Here is a 14,274-nt window from a genome sequence, read left to right as displayed (position 1 = left end):
GTCCTGCGCGCATCCTACGCATCATGAAGAAGCTGCTACTTCCGGTAATACAGCACACAATTGATCCTCTTGTGTTTATAGTGCAAATGTCTCGCGCCAATATCCTTTGCTTGAGAAGGATATCGATGTGCGGTACATACAAATACAGCTAGTGTTTATAGTGAGCAAGTTTCCGGATAACTTCTGACCGGATAGAAATTACATGTACACCGCAATGTACCACACATCTGCTCCCACTATAAACACGCTGTTTGAGGTATTATCATTTTTCTTAAATTTCACTCTAGTAGTAAGGGCAAATTGTATGGATCTTATGAATTTTAAGGACACAGATATTGCACTAATAAGTCCACAGATCTTCTGATTCTAAAGAATTAAATACTTTTACACAAACAAGCTTTTTCATACTACATAATTAATACTGCTTTCCCCAATAATTTTCTGATAAAATGACGTTGATAAGCTCATTCAGCATTCATCAATCTGCAAATAACTTGTCTAAACAACATAATTAGAGGAGGAGAACCTGGACTCCCTATACTGCCACATACAATAGCGTTGTCAGCTATGGGGAGAAAATTGGGGGTATTCGGGTCCTTTGCACAGAGACGAAATAAAAACCAAACAATTCTGCGTCTTTGGGCAACATATCTATCATCAACTTAACTCAGAAACATCATTTTAAGGCACTTTATGGGATCTGGAATGAGCGTTTATGGCGTTCGACATTTTTGTGGGACATGAGAGCACCTCAGGCGTGTCGAATTGCATTCTGAATCTGAAGCATGTCTTTCTGATATCAAATAATTTTCATTTTTGAAATTCACGATATAATACAAATTTTATGACAAATTATTAAAAATTTTCAAATTTTTGAGATATAACAGTCCTCGAAATAAATGTTATAAATCTAATGATATATTCTTAAAGTGTATGTAGCTGGGAGGAAAAGCCGACGATCAATTGAAAATTTTGACCTTTTATATTGAAGATATGGATTTTTTCCCCAAAAGACCTTTTTTTGTGTGTGTTTTGGGAAAAAATCCATATCTTCAATACAAAAGGTCAAAATTTTCAATTGATCATCGGCTTTTCATCCCACCTACATACACAGTATAAATCATCAGATTTATAAAGTTTACTTCAAGTACTGTTAAATATCAAAAATATCAATTTTTAATGATCTGCCATAAAATGTGTATTACATTGCCAATTTCAAAAATCAAAATTATTTGATATCAGAAGGACATTCTTCGTATTCAGAATGCAATTCGATATGTCTGATGTGCTCTAATGTCCCACAATAAATACTGTCCAAACGTTCATACCCCTTCCCTTAATACATGCAAATCATTTCACATTTCAAAACAAAATCACAAATGGTCCAAATATTTGATCTCATTAATAAAGGAGGTATCTTCTCTGTCAAAGTAGTTACTGTTCTTAAATTGATCAATGTCTGTATATTTTACTATTTGGTATTAAATGTGGAAATCAGAAGTGAATATGGCGTGATGGAATTACTGCCTATATGGACAAGCAATGTAAGAGACAGAAAAATTAGCAGAATCATGAAGAATCTCCATGATTTTAAACAGTTGTTGACAACAACAGTTTTCCTTTCATGAAGGATGCACCAATCACAATGTTTTCACTTCCACTCAACTCCCAAATGCGGGATTTCACACTGATTGTTAATTTCTTTAGATATCAATGATTTGGTACAATATAGTATTAACCCTAACACTAAACCCTGCTTTTTGATATCGGAAGTTACAGAAGATACGAAATAGGAGAAAAGATGAAGAAAAAAGTCACTTGGCACCCCCGGGATTTGAACCTTTGACCCCCCCGCATGCCAACCACACGATCACAGACCGGTAGCTACACGGGTTATAGCTGCCCGGGCAGCAATTCCGTGAGCATATAACACTAAGGGTGATTGCATCATCGCAGACCCTGGGATTCACGCATGCGCTTAATTTTTCATTGTGGTATTCTGTGGTATTTTTGGGTGTTAGGGTTAAACATGGCTATTGACAAAAGTAATTCCTTTTTGTCTACAAAATTACTGACTTAATTTGACATAACAATCCTGATGAATCTATTGCAAGAAGTAATTCACTGGTATCAAACTTGTTATTTTATTGACGATGATGTGGGGATGAGGTTTTCAACCTCCATGAAGGTAGACTAATATAATACTTAAATTTTTCTACATGTTTTGCTATATGTAAATTAACATGTCATCACAATGGGCTGTCCCATTTAAAATCCACACTCCCCCTGTGGATAATTTTGGAAATATCTTCCACAGGGGGAGTATGATTTTCAAATGGAATGAACACATTAGGCAGCTCCATTTGAAACTCATCCTCCCTCTGTAGAAGATTCAGGCTGAATCTTTCTTAGAGGGTGTATGAAATTCAAATAAAGCTGTTTAATATGTTCATTCCATTTGAAATTCCTACTCCCCCTGTGAAAGATATTTCCAAAATCTTCAACAGGGGTAGTGTGGATTTTAAATGGAATAGCCCAATTCTTTGGCACTATTATCCTGATGTAACACTGTAGTGTGTAAAGCTGAAGTGTAGTGATCACTGCAATGTCTAATCACATCATGAATCTAATCAGTTGATTAGGCAGAAAGAGATCCAGTGCTTGAAATAAGGTAGGCCCTCTGATCACATGCCCTTCACAGTTACAAGGGCCCACTTGACAACCAAGCCAGCAGGTCACCCTCTAAATGAGTCTGTCCGACTTGTGTCTTCTACTTTCATCAATCTTTTTTTTTTTTTTAAAGTCAAAATAGGATTACTTGTTATCATCTTTTATCTCAACTTTGATTTTGAGATTTTAATATATGGCCTTAGAACACCTGATGTAAGGGCCTAAATGGCCCTTGAACATTTTTGCTTATTTCAAGCCATGTGGATCACATGCCTAATTGTTCTAATGTGCTTATCACAGTGAACCTCAAGAGTACAACTCATTTTATGTGGTCAGGTAACCTCGTTTGAAATTCACACTCCCTGTGTAGAAGATTAAGGTCATGTCTTCCATAGGGGGTGTATGGATTTCAACCGGAATAGCCTAATGTTACCATGACAGACCTATATTTACTATGGAACACAATGGCCTCATTCCAATTGCATAGTTCCATAACCTCAATTATACAATCACAGTGCAAAATTTGACCTTAAGTTGCAGGGTATGAGTTTTTGTACCCAAATTTTCAGAGGTCATTCAATGGATATACAAATGTATTGGGGTTAAAGAACTGTGCCCTGGTAGATAAGCATGTTGTGGATCCTTACACAGCTACAGCTTATGATTTCTCGTTACGTTGTCCCGATGCTAATGTGTGATAATGGCCTTTCTTAGCCAGAAGTTCTTGATGTGAGCCTGCTTCCACCACCACTCCATCCCGGATGACAGCGATGATATCTGCGGTTTGAATGGTGGATAGTCTATGTGCAATCACAATGCAGGTACGGCCTTCCATGGCGGCATCTAGAGCATCCTGCACAATCTATAAGGTAAGAATTGCAATATAATTAATTCATCTACTATGATGCATCTATCAGTACACTACAAAAAATACAGAGTAAACCTTAATAAGGAGCTGAACGTGTTTAAGTGTTAATATTGTTCACACATGAAAGTGTTAATGAGTTCAAAGCATGTTTGTGTGTTAAAAATACTACCATTCAAACACTTCATATTTTTCAGGCAAATGAAAACTCCCTAAAAATTCATTTACCGTATTGTTTGTAATAAACGCTCCCCCTCTAGTAAACGCCCCTCCAATTTTTCTGTGAAAAATTGACAAAAATGCTAACATTTCCATGCCATATTGTGTAAGCTTAAAACTTGCATCACTGATGTCAGTGACGATTGCTAAATTGCATGGACAAAACCTATTATGACTCAAACTTCCATCCACTTCATTGCCTATTTATGGTAGAATTTCACCAGATTCTTGCTTGATGATGCACTTACGGGTGTAATTTTGTTGTATTTTCCACAAAAATGTCATTTTCCACTTGATTTCTGTGGGCGGCGCCATGATAGTAGATAGTATAGTCGTAAATCCATCCATTCTACAGGAGCACCATCGTGAAATTGAACCAGATTTTTAAGTTTTTTTATTGACAATTGACAAAGACGCCCCCAGGTTGATTATTACAAACAATACAGTATACCTTCACTTTACAAGCGTTAATACATAAATACATACGAGGACATTTATAAAGCGCCTTTTGACTAAAAGGACACAAAGCGCAAACAGAAAGAAAAAAAAGTATTTTTTTGCAAATACCTTGTTACGCTTTTCTTCAATTGTGTGGCTGAAACTTGATCAGGACTTGTACCTTAGGCTTTGAGTTTTAAGGCATGCGAGTGCAACACACGAGCAGGGCACACCTTAAATCGCCTACCCGGGTGCAATTTATAGCTCACCTTACAAATCTGCCAGAGCCTTAGGCACCAGAAACAAATTTGTTCGATCTTTGGATCGACCGTCGATGCTGATTCGATGCTTGTTATTAATGAACTATCGACTAATTAATCCGAATGAACGCTAAATTTATATTGGACAATATCAATACAGGCACAAATTACAATTTTATCACAATTAATAATAGTAAATTAATTGATTTCATAAATAATAAGGATCGACCAAGCATCGATGGTCGATCGAAAGATCGAACTAATTTGTTTCTATTGCCTTAACTTCATCACACTTCAAGGAATGTGATTTGTAGGCCTGGTATTTTCAAAACTCAAACCCTGGCTAGAGCTTGTGTAAATTTGCCTAGAAGTAAACCCTTTACATTTCATCTTCTTACCTTTTCACTCTCTGTGTCCAGAGCTGAGGTAGCTTCATCCAGCAGTAAGACCTGTGGATTCCTGGCTAATGCCCTTGCTATAGCCACACGCTGTTTCTGACCTCCAGACAGCTGGGTTCCTTTCTCACCTACCAACGTCTCATAGCCCTATTAATATGTACAGTAACAAATAAATTCAAAATATTCTAATTCTTAATAGTCCAGTTTTTTTGGTGTTTTCTATCTTACAAACAGATATTACACCAAAACAATCTGATTGGGCTATTCCATTTGAAATCCATACACTCAAGCCATGACAGAGGGGGTGTAGATATCAAATGGAATCACCCATTCAGGTAGCCCCATTTGAAATTCACACTTCCTGTGTAGGAGATTAGGGTCATGTCTTCTATTGGGGGGGGGGTGTATGGATTTTAACTGGATTTACCCATTCTAAATTTTGAGATAAAATTGCTGCCATTGTTTGAATATTAGAAGGGGAAAATGGGTATTGCAATGGCACATAGAACAGTACATACTGTTGGGTAACACACAACCATGTGGGAGATTAGACTACTACTTTTCTCATATCATCTATTAAGTAATCATATATCAGGCCTAAAATTTTACAAGGTTCATGAGAAAATATGGGCTTTTCAGATGGGGTAATTGGGGCTGTCAGTAGGTTCACCCACCTGGAACCTTAAACTTTGCTATATTTCTCAAAAAGTGTTGCACTGAAGATACACCCACTCAAATGTTTTGTATTTTTACAATTCAATTCAAGAAACATATTCCACACTGCTTTATTAAGAAATTAAAGAAATATTCTTATATTCTGTCTTGTTATCAAGCAAATACAATATTTTGAATTTGGAGCACAAAGGTTGGTGGAAAAGATTTGAAAGGTTATAAAACATTACGAAACATGTTTAAGGGTAGACGAGGTGTTGTTGGTCGAAGCAATAAAAAAAAAAAATCGATTTTCACTATCTAGATCAATATATTATTGACAAATAACACCTTGATGTTTTGCAAAAGTTCATTCTATAAATACTATACTTTGCAAACCTGCTTAATTTAATGTTGTTATTGAGTTATACACGTTTTACAAAAGTGTTGTTGTTTCAGCCCTCTTTACAACATAACTCAAGAAACCACAGGACCTACAAAAATATATCTGTGATATTTGAATTCTTCTACATGCTCGCTATGAAATGAGCAATGTAGTTTTTGCCAAAGCTCACTATCATTTGCAAGATGCTGTGAACTACCAAATCGCAACAGTTTGAAATAATTAATAACCTTAAACAGATTTACAATGTTTCCAAATGTAGCCACAAAATCATATGGTTACACCAAAATACCATTAAAATGTTAAAATCATTTCTTTTCAATTACGTTTTGCCAAATAACAAATTGGCAACATTAAAAAAAACACCACTACCGTAATTGTTGATACGTAATGGTTTTAAATGATTTTTGAACCCAACAGTATTAATGTTATTGTTATAAAATCATTTTTTGAAATGTTGAGCATTTTTCTTTGAAAAGTTCTAAAAATATATTGCATTTTGACTGCCTAGTGCCAGAAGTGGGTAAGTGCAAATACTTGCCCTGTGAACATTTGGCAATTTACACACAGTATATTGTAATCATCAAACACATGGCAGCTATTACACCTTACACACTTATGGCACTAAGCAGTCACAGCAGTGGATAAGTGCAAATAGCTGCCCTGTGAATATTTGGCAATTTTCCAACAGTATACTGTACACACATGGCAGCTACACAAGACAGCTATTTCACTTACCCACTTCTGGCACTAAGCAGACAATTAGCTGTGTATTCACAAAGGCATGAAGTGGGAAAGAAAATAAAAAGGTAGAAACTCACCAGTGGTAGTGAAGAGACAAAATCATGAATATTAGCCATCTTAGCAACCTCGATAGTTTGTGCCATAGTCATCTCTTGTGCAAGGCCATAGTTGATGTTATCTTTGATGGAACACGCAAAGAGGATTGGTTCTTGACTGACGATACTCATGTGAGAACGTAACCAGGCCAAGTTGAGAGCTTTAGAACTATTGCCGTCTATAGTCTGAAGTTAAAAAACAAAACAAATGCACCATGTTATATTTTGGGGTTTTTTACTATTCTTACTTGAGATGGAAAGACGGAAAGATCCATATAATGTCATGACAAGAGACTGCAAATGGAGACAGAGGGTTCTCGGGACCAAAGCATCCAACCCACCACCGCCAAAACAAATGCACTGTGTCATATTTAGGGGTTTATTACTATTCTTACTTGAGATGGAGAGGGAGAAAGATCCATGTAATTGGTTATTCCATTTAAAATCCACACTACCCCTGTGGAAGATTTTAGAAATATCTTCCACGGGGGGAGTATGAATTTCAAATGGAATAATCACATTAGGCAGTTCCATTTCAATTCCATGCAGCCTCTGAGAAAGAGTCAACCTGAATCTCTGACAGAGGGAGAGTGAGTTTCAAATAGAGCTGCCTAATGTGGTCATTCCATTTGAAATTCATTCTCCTCCTGTGGAAGATATTTTCAAAATCTCCCACAGGGGTAGTGTGGATTTTAAATGGAATGACCTAATGTCATGACAAAGGAGGCTGCAACTTGAGACAAGGTTCTCTGGACCATAGCGTCCAACCCACCACTGCCCATCCCAAGTTGGGGGCAGTCGCAGCTGACGGAGGGAACTGACAATAGGATGTAGTATAAGTATAATCCTAACACCTTTAACACTGTTCACCTTGTAAAGAAATGTTGATGCAGATCAAGCCAAGCAGTAACCACACTCAGCTATGGTTTGTAATCTCACCTAAGACTTACTATGGGACCATTCAATTTCTTTTTCTCCATTTAAAACTTAAGTAAAAAAATCACATTCCTTCTGAGGAGCTCAAAAATTTTTGATTCCCCTATAAAACACCCACTTTCCCCCTGGCAGTTGGTGTTCAGACAATCTCATCTAAAGTCCTTATGATAACTCTCTCACTGTGTCTAAGCAAACTACCAATTGGCCGCTTAGACACAGTGAGAGAGTTATCATGGGGACTTTAGTTGAGATTGTCCGAATACGAACTATTAACTCAGGTAATGCAGTGGTTAAGACTCTGGACTGGTAATCCAGCGATCGGGGTTCAATCCCCGCTGAGTCCTGATGTTTTGCCTCTTCAAGATATTCATATGCCAGTTTGCTCGAGCCCCAAAATCGTCATTTAATTCAAAAATGTTTACTCTGTATTACATTTTTCTTTACTTGTACCAATGTGTGTTGTGATGAAATAAAACTGAACTGAACTGAACTGATTTCAACTTACCAAAGTACCACTTGCAGGATCATAGAACCTTTCAAGAAGTGAAACTAAAGTACTTTTGCCACATCCACTTTCCCCGACTAAAGCGACTCTCTGACCTGGGTTGACCAGCAAATCAAGACCTTTTAATACTTTCACATCTGGACGTGTTGGATACACAAATTCTATGTTGTTGTACTCGATGTTACCACCGATTGCTTTCTATTAAGGAAAATAACCATAAACAAAAATTGAACAATAAGTGACACTATTTGATTTTACAAATGTCAAAACATTTGAATTTAAAATATAAGCATATACATGTATAAGCACCCAGAACAATAGAATGCATAATAAAAAAAAACTTCTTAACATTTTTATCTTAGAAGATTATGTTTAGACTAGAAAAAAATTGCAAGTTAATTGCAACCCCATTTCTGAATGAGACAGATTACCATGAATCAATTCCCATTTGTGGGTATCCAACATCCCTTCAAGGTGTCCAATGGGCTATTCCAGTTGAAATCCACACACCCCTATGGAAGACGTGACCTTAATCTTCCACACAGGGAGTGTAGATTTCAAATGGAGTCGCCCATTCAGGTAATCCCATTTGAAATTCACACTCCCTGTGTGGAAGATAAAGGTAATGTCTTATATAGAGGGTGTATGGATTTCAACTGGAATAGCCCAACACATGTAGTTGGCTGGCGTATCCTTTTTACAGCATTCATAATACTTTATTATAAGGAAAATGACTTCAGTGTTGAGTACATGGTACCCATTCTAAAGTGACTTATAATAACATTATCAGACTATCTTACAGGTAAACAAATGTCAAGAAACAAAACAATCTAACAAAATTTCTAAAAATACTGCTTGTCAATCAAGTCATCATTATGTGACCATCAATATTATGAATGGGCATCAGCAGAGCTTGTTTTGAGACTCAAAAAACAGTAGAAAACAAAGAATTTCCTGAACAAACTGTTTTACTGATTTTTACTAACTTACAAAGAAACATCAGGGACATGTAATATATCAGTGTAAAGCTTATTTTGAGCTGTCTGTTCAATATCTCAAAAAGTGACATTGCCAACATTACAGCCCACTTGTGGCGGACGGTCCCATATAACAAAAGCATGACTCACTGGTTTAAGCCCATCTTTAGAGTAGACATCTATGTCTGGTACAAGTTGAAAGAGTTGTAACATAAGTTGAGCTGAATGCTTAGCTTTAGCATAATCAGGTAGTAATGCAGAGGCTTGACCAAGAGAAATACCAGCAAAGGAAATAGCAAAGAAAACCCTGAAAAATAACGATAAATAGGGAATATCAGCGTTAGAATGAATATTGTTAACAGCTCTCTTAACAAAATAGTGACTTACTTTAATATTTCATCACCACATCAGAATTGTGACAGGAGCGGTAAAGCTAATCACATGACTCACAGGAAAACCCGGAGTCATGTGACTTGATGACCTCCCTGTCTATCGATTAAAGCCATAATATGCATTTGCTCCACAGCAATTTTTCTTGGATTTCTACTTTGTGCATGATTGTAATGCCCAATGGTGTATTAAAATATCACATGAAAGACTAAGCCTGAAGTGCTTTAATTACAGTAAAATTTAAATTTTTACAATAGATCTTGAGATCCCTGGTTTTATTTTGAGGTCACCAATTGAGTAATGGACGAGATGTCTTGTGCATGTGTATCAATGAATCAGTGACGTATAAACTGAGTATATATCGCTATTCGTCTTATGTCTTATTTATTATGTCCCAGCTGCGTGAAGCTCAATACAAGCATTGACAATAATTACAGGCACTGGAATGAAACAGCAATTTACTTTGTTTTACCGCATTTGTTCGAAATTAAAGGGGCATTTCGTGATCCACAGCCTCATCCCCCCACTTTTCTCAAAAAATGTTGAGATTTTTATATCACTGGAAACCTCTGGCTACGTAATTTTTATGTACAAAATATTTCTTGCAGATTGATTCGTTTTGCAAAGATATCGTGAAATTTGAATTTCTTTCTGGTGCACCAGAACGAAATTACAACGCATTGTCTATGGAGCAGTGTAATACACATAATCATGCATAACTCATAACGCAAAATTGGAATCAACTGAAATTTTGGGAATAGGCTTTAATTTTTTCATGTATATGTACTGGAAAATGTCATAAAAAGAGGATGCTAGGATCACGAAATCCTCCTTTAAAAGGGGACATAATGTGATTAGTGAAAACTAACATTTTGTGGAAACAAATACGAATCTATTCTTTATTGAAATTGATCATTATTGCTTTAATGTGACAGATTCAAGTTGAGGTTCAAGTTATAGAAAAGACATTGTTTTCTCAAACATTAAACAAATAAACACAAATCTCGACCAGTGCACGACCCAACTGGAAAAAAAGCAAGGGGATGTGTCGGCACAGGATTCAAACCCACGACCTTCCGATCACTAGATGGATAGGCCACCAGCTTCCACTGATAAACATTGGTTTGGAACCGGGTGTTGGCATTTGCGTTTATTTGTTGTCTTGTTTAATTGTAACACATTGGGTTAGTAAAGTGTGCTTTCTTTCTTATTAATTATATTTAGTTTCTTCTTGTTGTGTTTATATGTTCATGTGTAAGATGCGAAGCCCCATTACCTATATACTTACTATGGCCAATATACAAATTGTATATTGGCCATGTATGGCTTATTAATTAGTGCTTCATTATGTAGCAAACCTTTGACGAGCGCGACTATCGCTATGTTGCAAATTCGGAGCTAACAACGCGTACGGCGCACTGTTCATTCATAAATTTCCACTCGGCAACAGCAGATTGCCTCAGCAGCCAATCAGAGACAAGTGCGTCCAACGCAGTAAATATGTGATGTATACTTATAATACGCGCTCGTCAAAGGTTTACTGAAAATGATTATAATAACCCACAAGCAAACAAATTGTACAAAGAAAGAAAGAAAGTAAACAAACAACAGGCAAAACAAAACACACATATAAAACCTGACTTACCTGAAGACTTCATCTGGCAACATAGCTTGTTGTGACACAAGAAAGCCACCATACCGGAAAGCAGCGGCGTATAAGAAGAAATTGGATGACTGAGCAAAGGAAAAGGCAGCGGCAAATACATTGACATTCTTTAGACCTTGTCTGAAATCATGAATCATAGAGGAAGAAAAATGTTATTCATTTTGTTGTCTGCATCACATAATTTTGTATCTCAAAAGGCTGCCTTGTGTGATTTTTATTATCATTGTTGTATTTCATACTGTTATCGTATATTTCAGCATGCTTCTTTCTTTCATGAATGGACAATAGGTTGTAATATTGTGATTAATACCTCTAAATTGATATATGAAGTTAAATTTACAGTGTATCTCATCACAATTAGATGACAATAATACTAAAATCACAAAATGCAGCCTTTTCAGATATGACAGTATGCAAGCAGACGACGATTTAACAGATAAAATTGCACACTTATTCAGACAGAAATTGAATTACCATATAGTTGAATTCATACATACTTCATTGCTTTTGCAAAAGTGATTTTAATGTAAAGACTTCAAAAAGTAACACAGCCGTTATAAATATGCCTTTCAACAACTCCTATATTCCTATACCTTTGTACAGGAGCCAACCGTTGTTAATCCGTGATGAACCCACACTTTTACTGTAGCGTATACGCCAATGCGAGCGAGACTACGCGTTACGCGAGAGCGCGTAAAATTCGTCATGTCTGGAACCTTTGTGCGTGTGCAAGCTTACAAGTTGAATTTAGTATTTTTCACGTAGCGGCTAAACATTGCCGTTTTATTCTGTAGTTTTATTGCTGATATCAAAAGAGAAATCATCGAAGTTTTTGTAAGGCTGAGTGGCAATGATTAACTGACATTCCTCGTAAAATAATCGTGAATTATACGATCTTTAGCTTCTTTTCGTTGTTGAAAGGGATTCAATCATGTTAATAAAGCTGCCCTCGTGAAGTAAACCACTCAGACGACGCGGACGCATCGTTGTTAAGCGGTGATGTACAACGGTGAAACATGATTGAATCCCTAAATAGCTTCAGAACTATTCATAAAAAGAAGGATGTTTTGTTTGCGCTCATTTTGATACCCCATTCATCCAATGTCATTCAATATTTACCACACAATAGTGTTTTTAAAGAAAAATAACAGAATTAAAAAGTTGCAGTTATCTGTATTGATTTGAATTTATTGCAAAGATAATAAATACCACAATGCTTGTGTACATATGTAATAACCATTGTTTGCTGTAAACTGTAACTTTAACGGCTGCATTACGTTTTGCGAAGTCTTTATGTTCTTTGCACAGCTTTTTTTCATCAGAAGTAACATGTTAATATACCGATAGCCATTGCTTTTACAAAAGCAACATTGATTTTATGAGTTGAAAAATTTATAGTCAGGAATGTATAGATGATCATATAACTGCACTGACCAAATACAAGCCATATCTGATATTTCATAAATTTACTATTTTTAATATCAACTTACTTGTGAGGTTCCTCTAGGCACTCACAATATTTGTCGTAAAATCGCTGCTCTAATGACAAAGATGCCACAGTCCTCATGTTCTCTATGGCTTCAGCTGCCATCTGCATTATAGAAATCAAACACATGTTATTAGTTCTTAGTAATGTGTCAATTGCTGTGATTTAAAGGTGTATTCTACCACAAAATGGACCACTGTGTTTGATACACATGCATCAAGTAAGATGCGATACATACTATACCATGCCACATGCTCATCAAACACACCAGTGTGTGACTGGATGAAGTGTTTTGGTTTACCGCACACGACATCTTTCTGAACTAATTTGCAAAGATTTCCAATCAACAATTCTACATCTGGCGACTTACGTCTTTATTTTCATGACCAAAGATCAGGTTCTCGGTTAGGGAATAAATTATTTATGGGTCTCTAGAGCAAAATGGTAATATTCACTTTATAAGACATGTACATCTTTTGTATTTACTTGGATTATGCTGGTTTCATACTTTCTGCCACTTGGGCGGTGTGATGCTTCATCATGCCACTTGTCTTTTCTGCAAGCGGCATGACTATGAAACCCAATGTTACTGCTCTTCAGCTACACCAAAAATCATTCCATGTTCTCATACGTCAGAGCGGCACTGCTCCCGTGTTGATTTGAATTCAATTCCTAGTGATCTGCCGCTTTGGGCAAAGTGGTGGAGTGATTGATATATCGGCTTGCTGCTGGTCACCACTAACGTTTCTGATGTGACTGCGCAGTGGAGCAAAATCGTCATCAGAGCGGAAAAGCAGCAGAAAAGTATGAAACCAGCATTAAAGCACTGCTAGTTTTGGTTTTTCTTTATTCTGTTCATCTGTCTGTCTGTCTCAACCTTGTCTTTCTCTCTCCCTCCTCTCTCTCTCTCTCCCTCATCTTTCTCTCTCATCTCTCTTTCTCCCTCTGTCTTTCTCTCTCTCTCCCTCATTCTCCTCTCTCGTCTATTTCTCCCTCATCTTTCTCTCTCCTCTCTCTCTCTCTTTCTCCCTCATCTTACTCTTCTCTCTCTCTTTCTCCCTCATATTTCTCTCCACTCTTTTTCTTTCTTCATCTTTCTCTCTCCCGTCTCTTTCTCGCTCATCTTTCTCTTGTCCTCTCTTACTTTCCCCTAATTTTCTCTTTTCTCTCTCTCCCCTTCATCTTGTTTCTCTCCTCTCTCTGGTTCCCTCATCTTTCTCTCTCTCCTCTCTTTCTCCCTTATCTTTCTCTCTCCCATCTCTCTCGCTCCCTCATCTTTATCTCTCTCTTTCTCCCCCATCTTTATCTCTCCCCCTCCCTCCCTCATCACTCTCTTTCTCTCATGTTTTACCTTGCCAGCATCTTCAAGAAGTTCTTTATCTTTATTATATCCCTTTTGAGTAATCTGCATTTCAATTGCACCGCCCAAGGCTAAGACCGGTACACAAGCTAACACCAGCAAGGCAAGTTGCCAACCAAAATAGAAAGCTATGATCAGAGCTGCAATAACTGTGGTGGCTGACTGGATGATGGTACCGATTCTGAAACCAGTTGCCTAATTAGGAGGGAGA

At 36.9% G+C, this 14,274-nt stretch overlaps 1 protein-coding gene across 1 annotated transcript in view; it reads right to left on the bottom strand.

Annotated features, from left to right (window-relative positions):
• Nucleotides 1-1,228: 1,228 nt before the first annotated feature.
• Nucleotides 1,229-14,274, bottom strand: part of LOC140147272 (ATP-dependent translocase ABCB1-like) — a 36,435-nt gene continuing 23,389 nt past the window's right edge. The window contains 8 exon segments of the mRNA XM_072169053.1: nt 1,229-3,532; nt 4,851-4,997; nt 6,726-6,929; nt 8,185-8,382; nt 9,312-9,468; nt 11,197-11,337; nt 12,708-12,808; nt 14,055-14,258. Of these exon segments, the coding sequence (XP_072025154.1) occupies nt 3,329-3,532; nt 4,851-4,997; nt 6,726-6,929; nt 8,185-8,382; nt 9,312-9,468; nt 11,197-11,337; nt 12,708-12,808; nt 14,055-14,258 (1,356 nt within the window). The 3' untranslated portion in view covers nt 1,229-3,328.

The sequence above is a fragment of the Amphiura filiformis genome, chromosome 1, assembly GCF_039555335.1.
Source record: "Amphiura filiformis chromosome 1, Afil_fr2py, whole genome shotgun sequence".
Classification (NCBI taxonomy): Eukaryota; Metazoa; Echinodermata; class Ophiuroidea; order Amphilepidida; family Amphiuridae; genus Amphiura; species Amphiura filiformis.
Note: the sequence above shows the minus strand (reverse complement) of the source record. Positions and strands in the feature narration are given on the sequence as shown.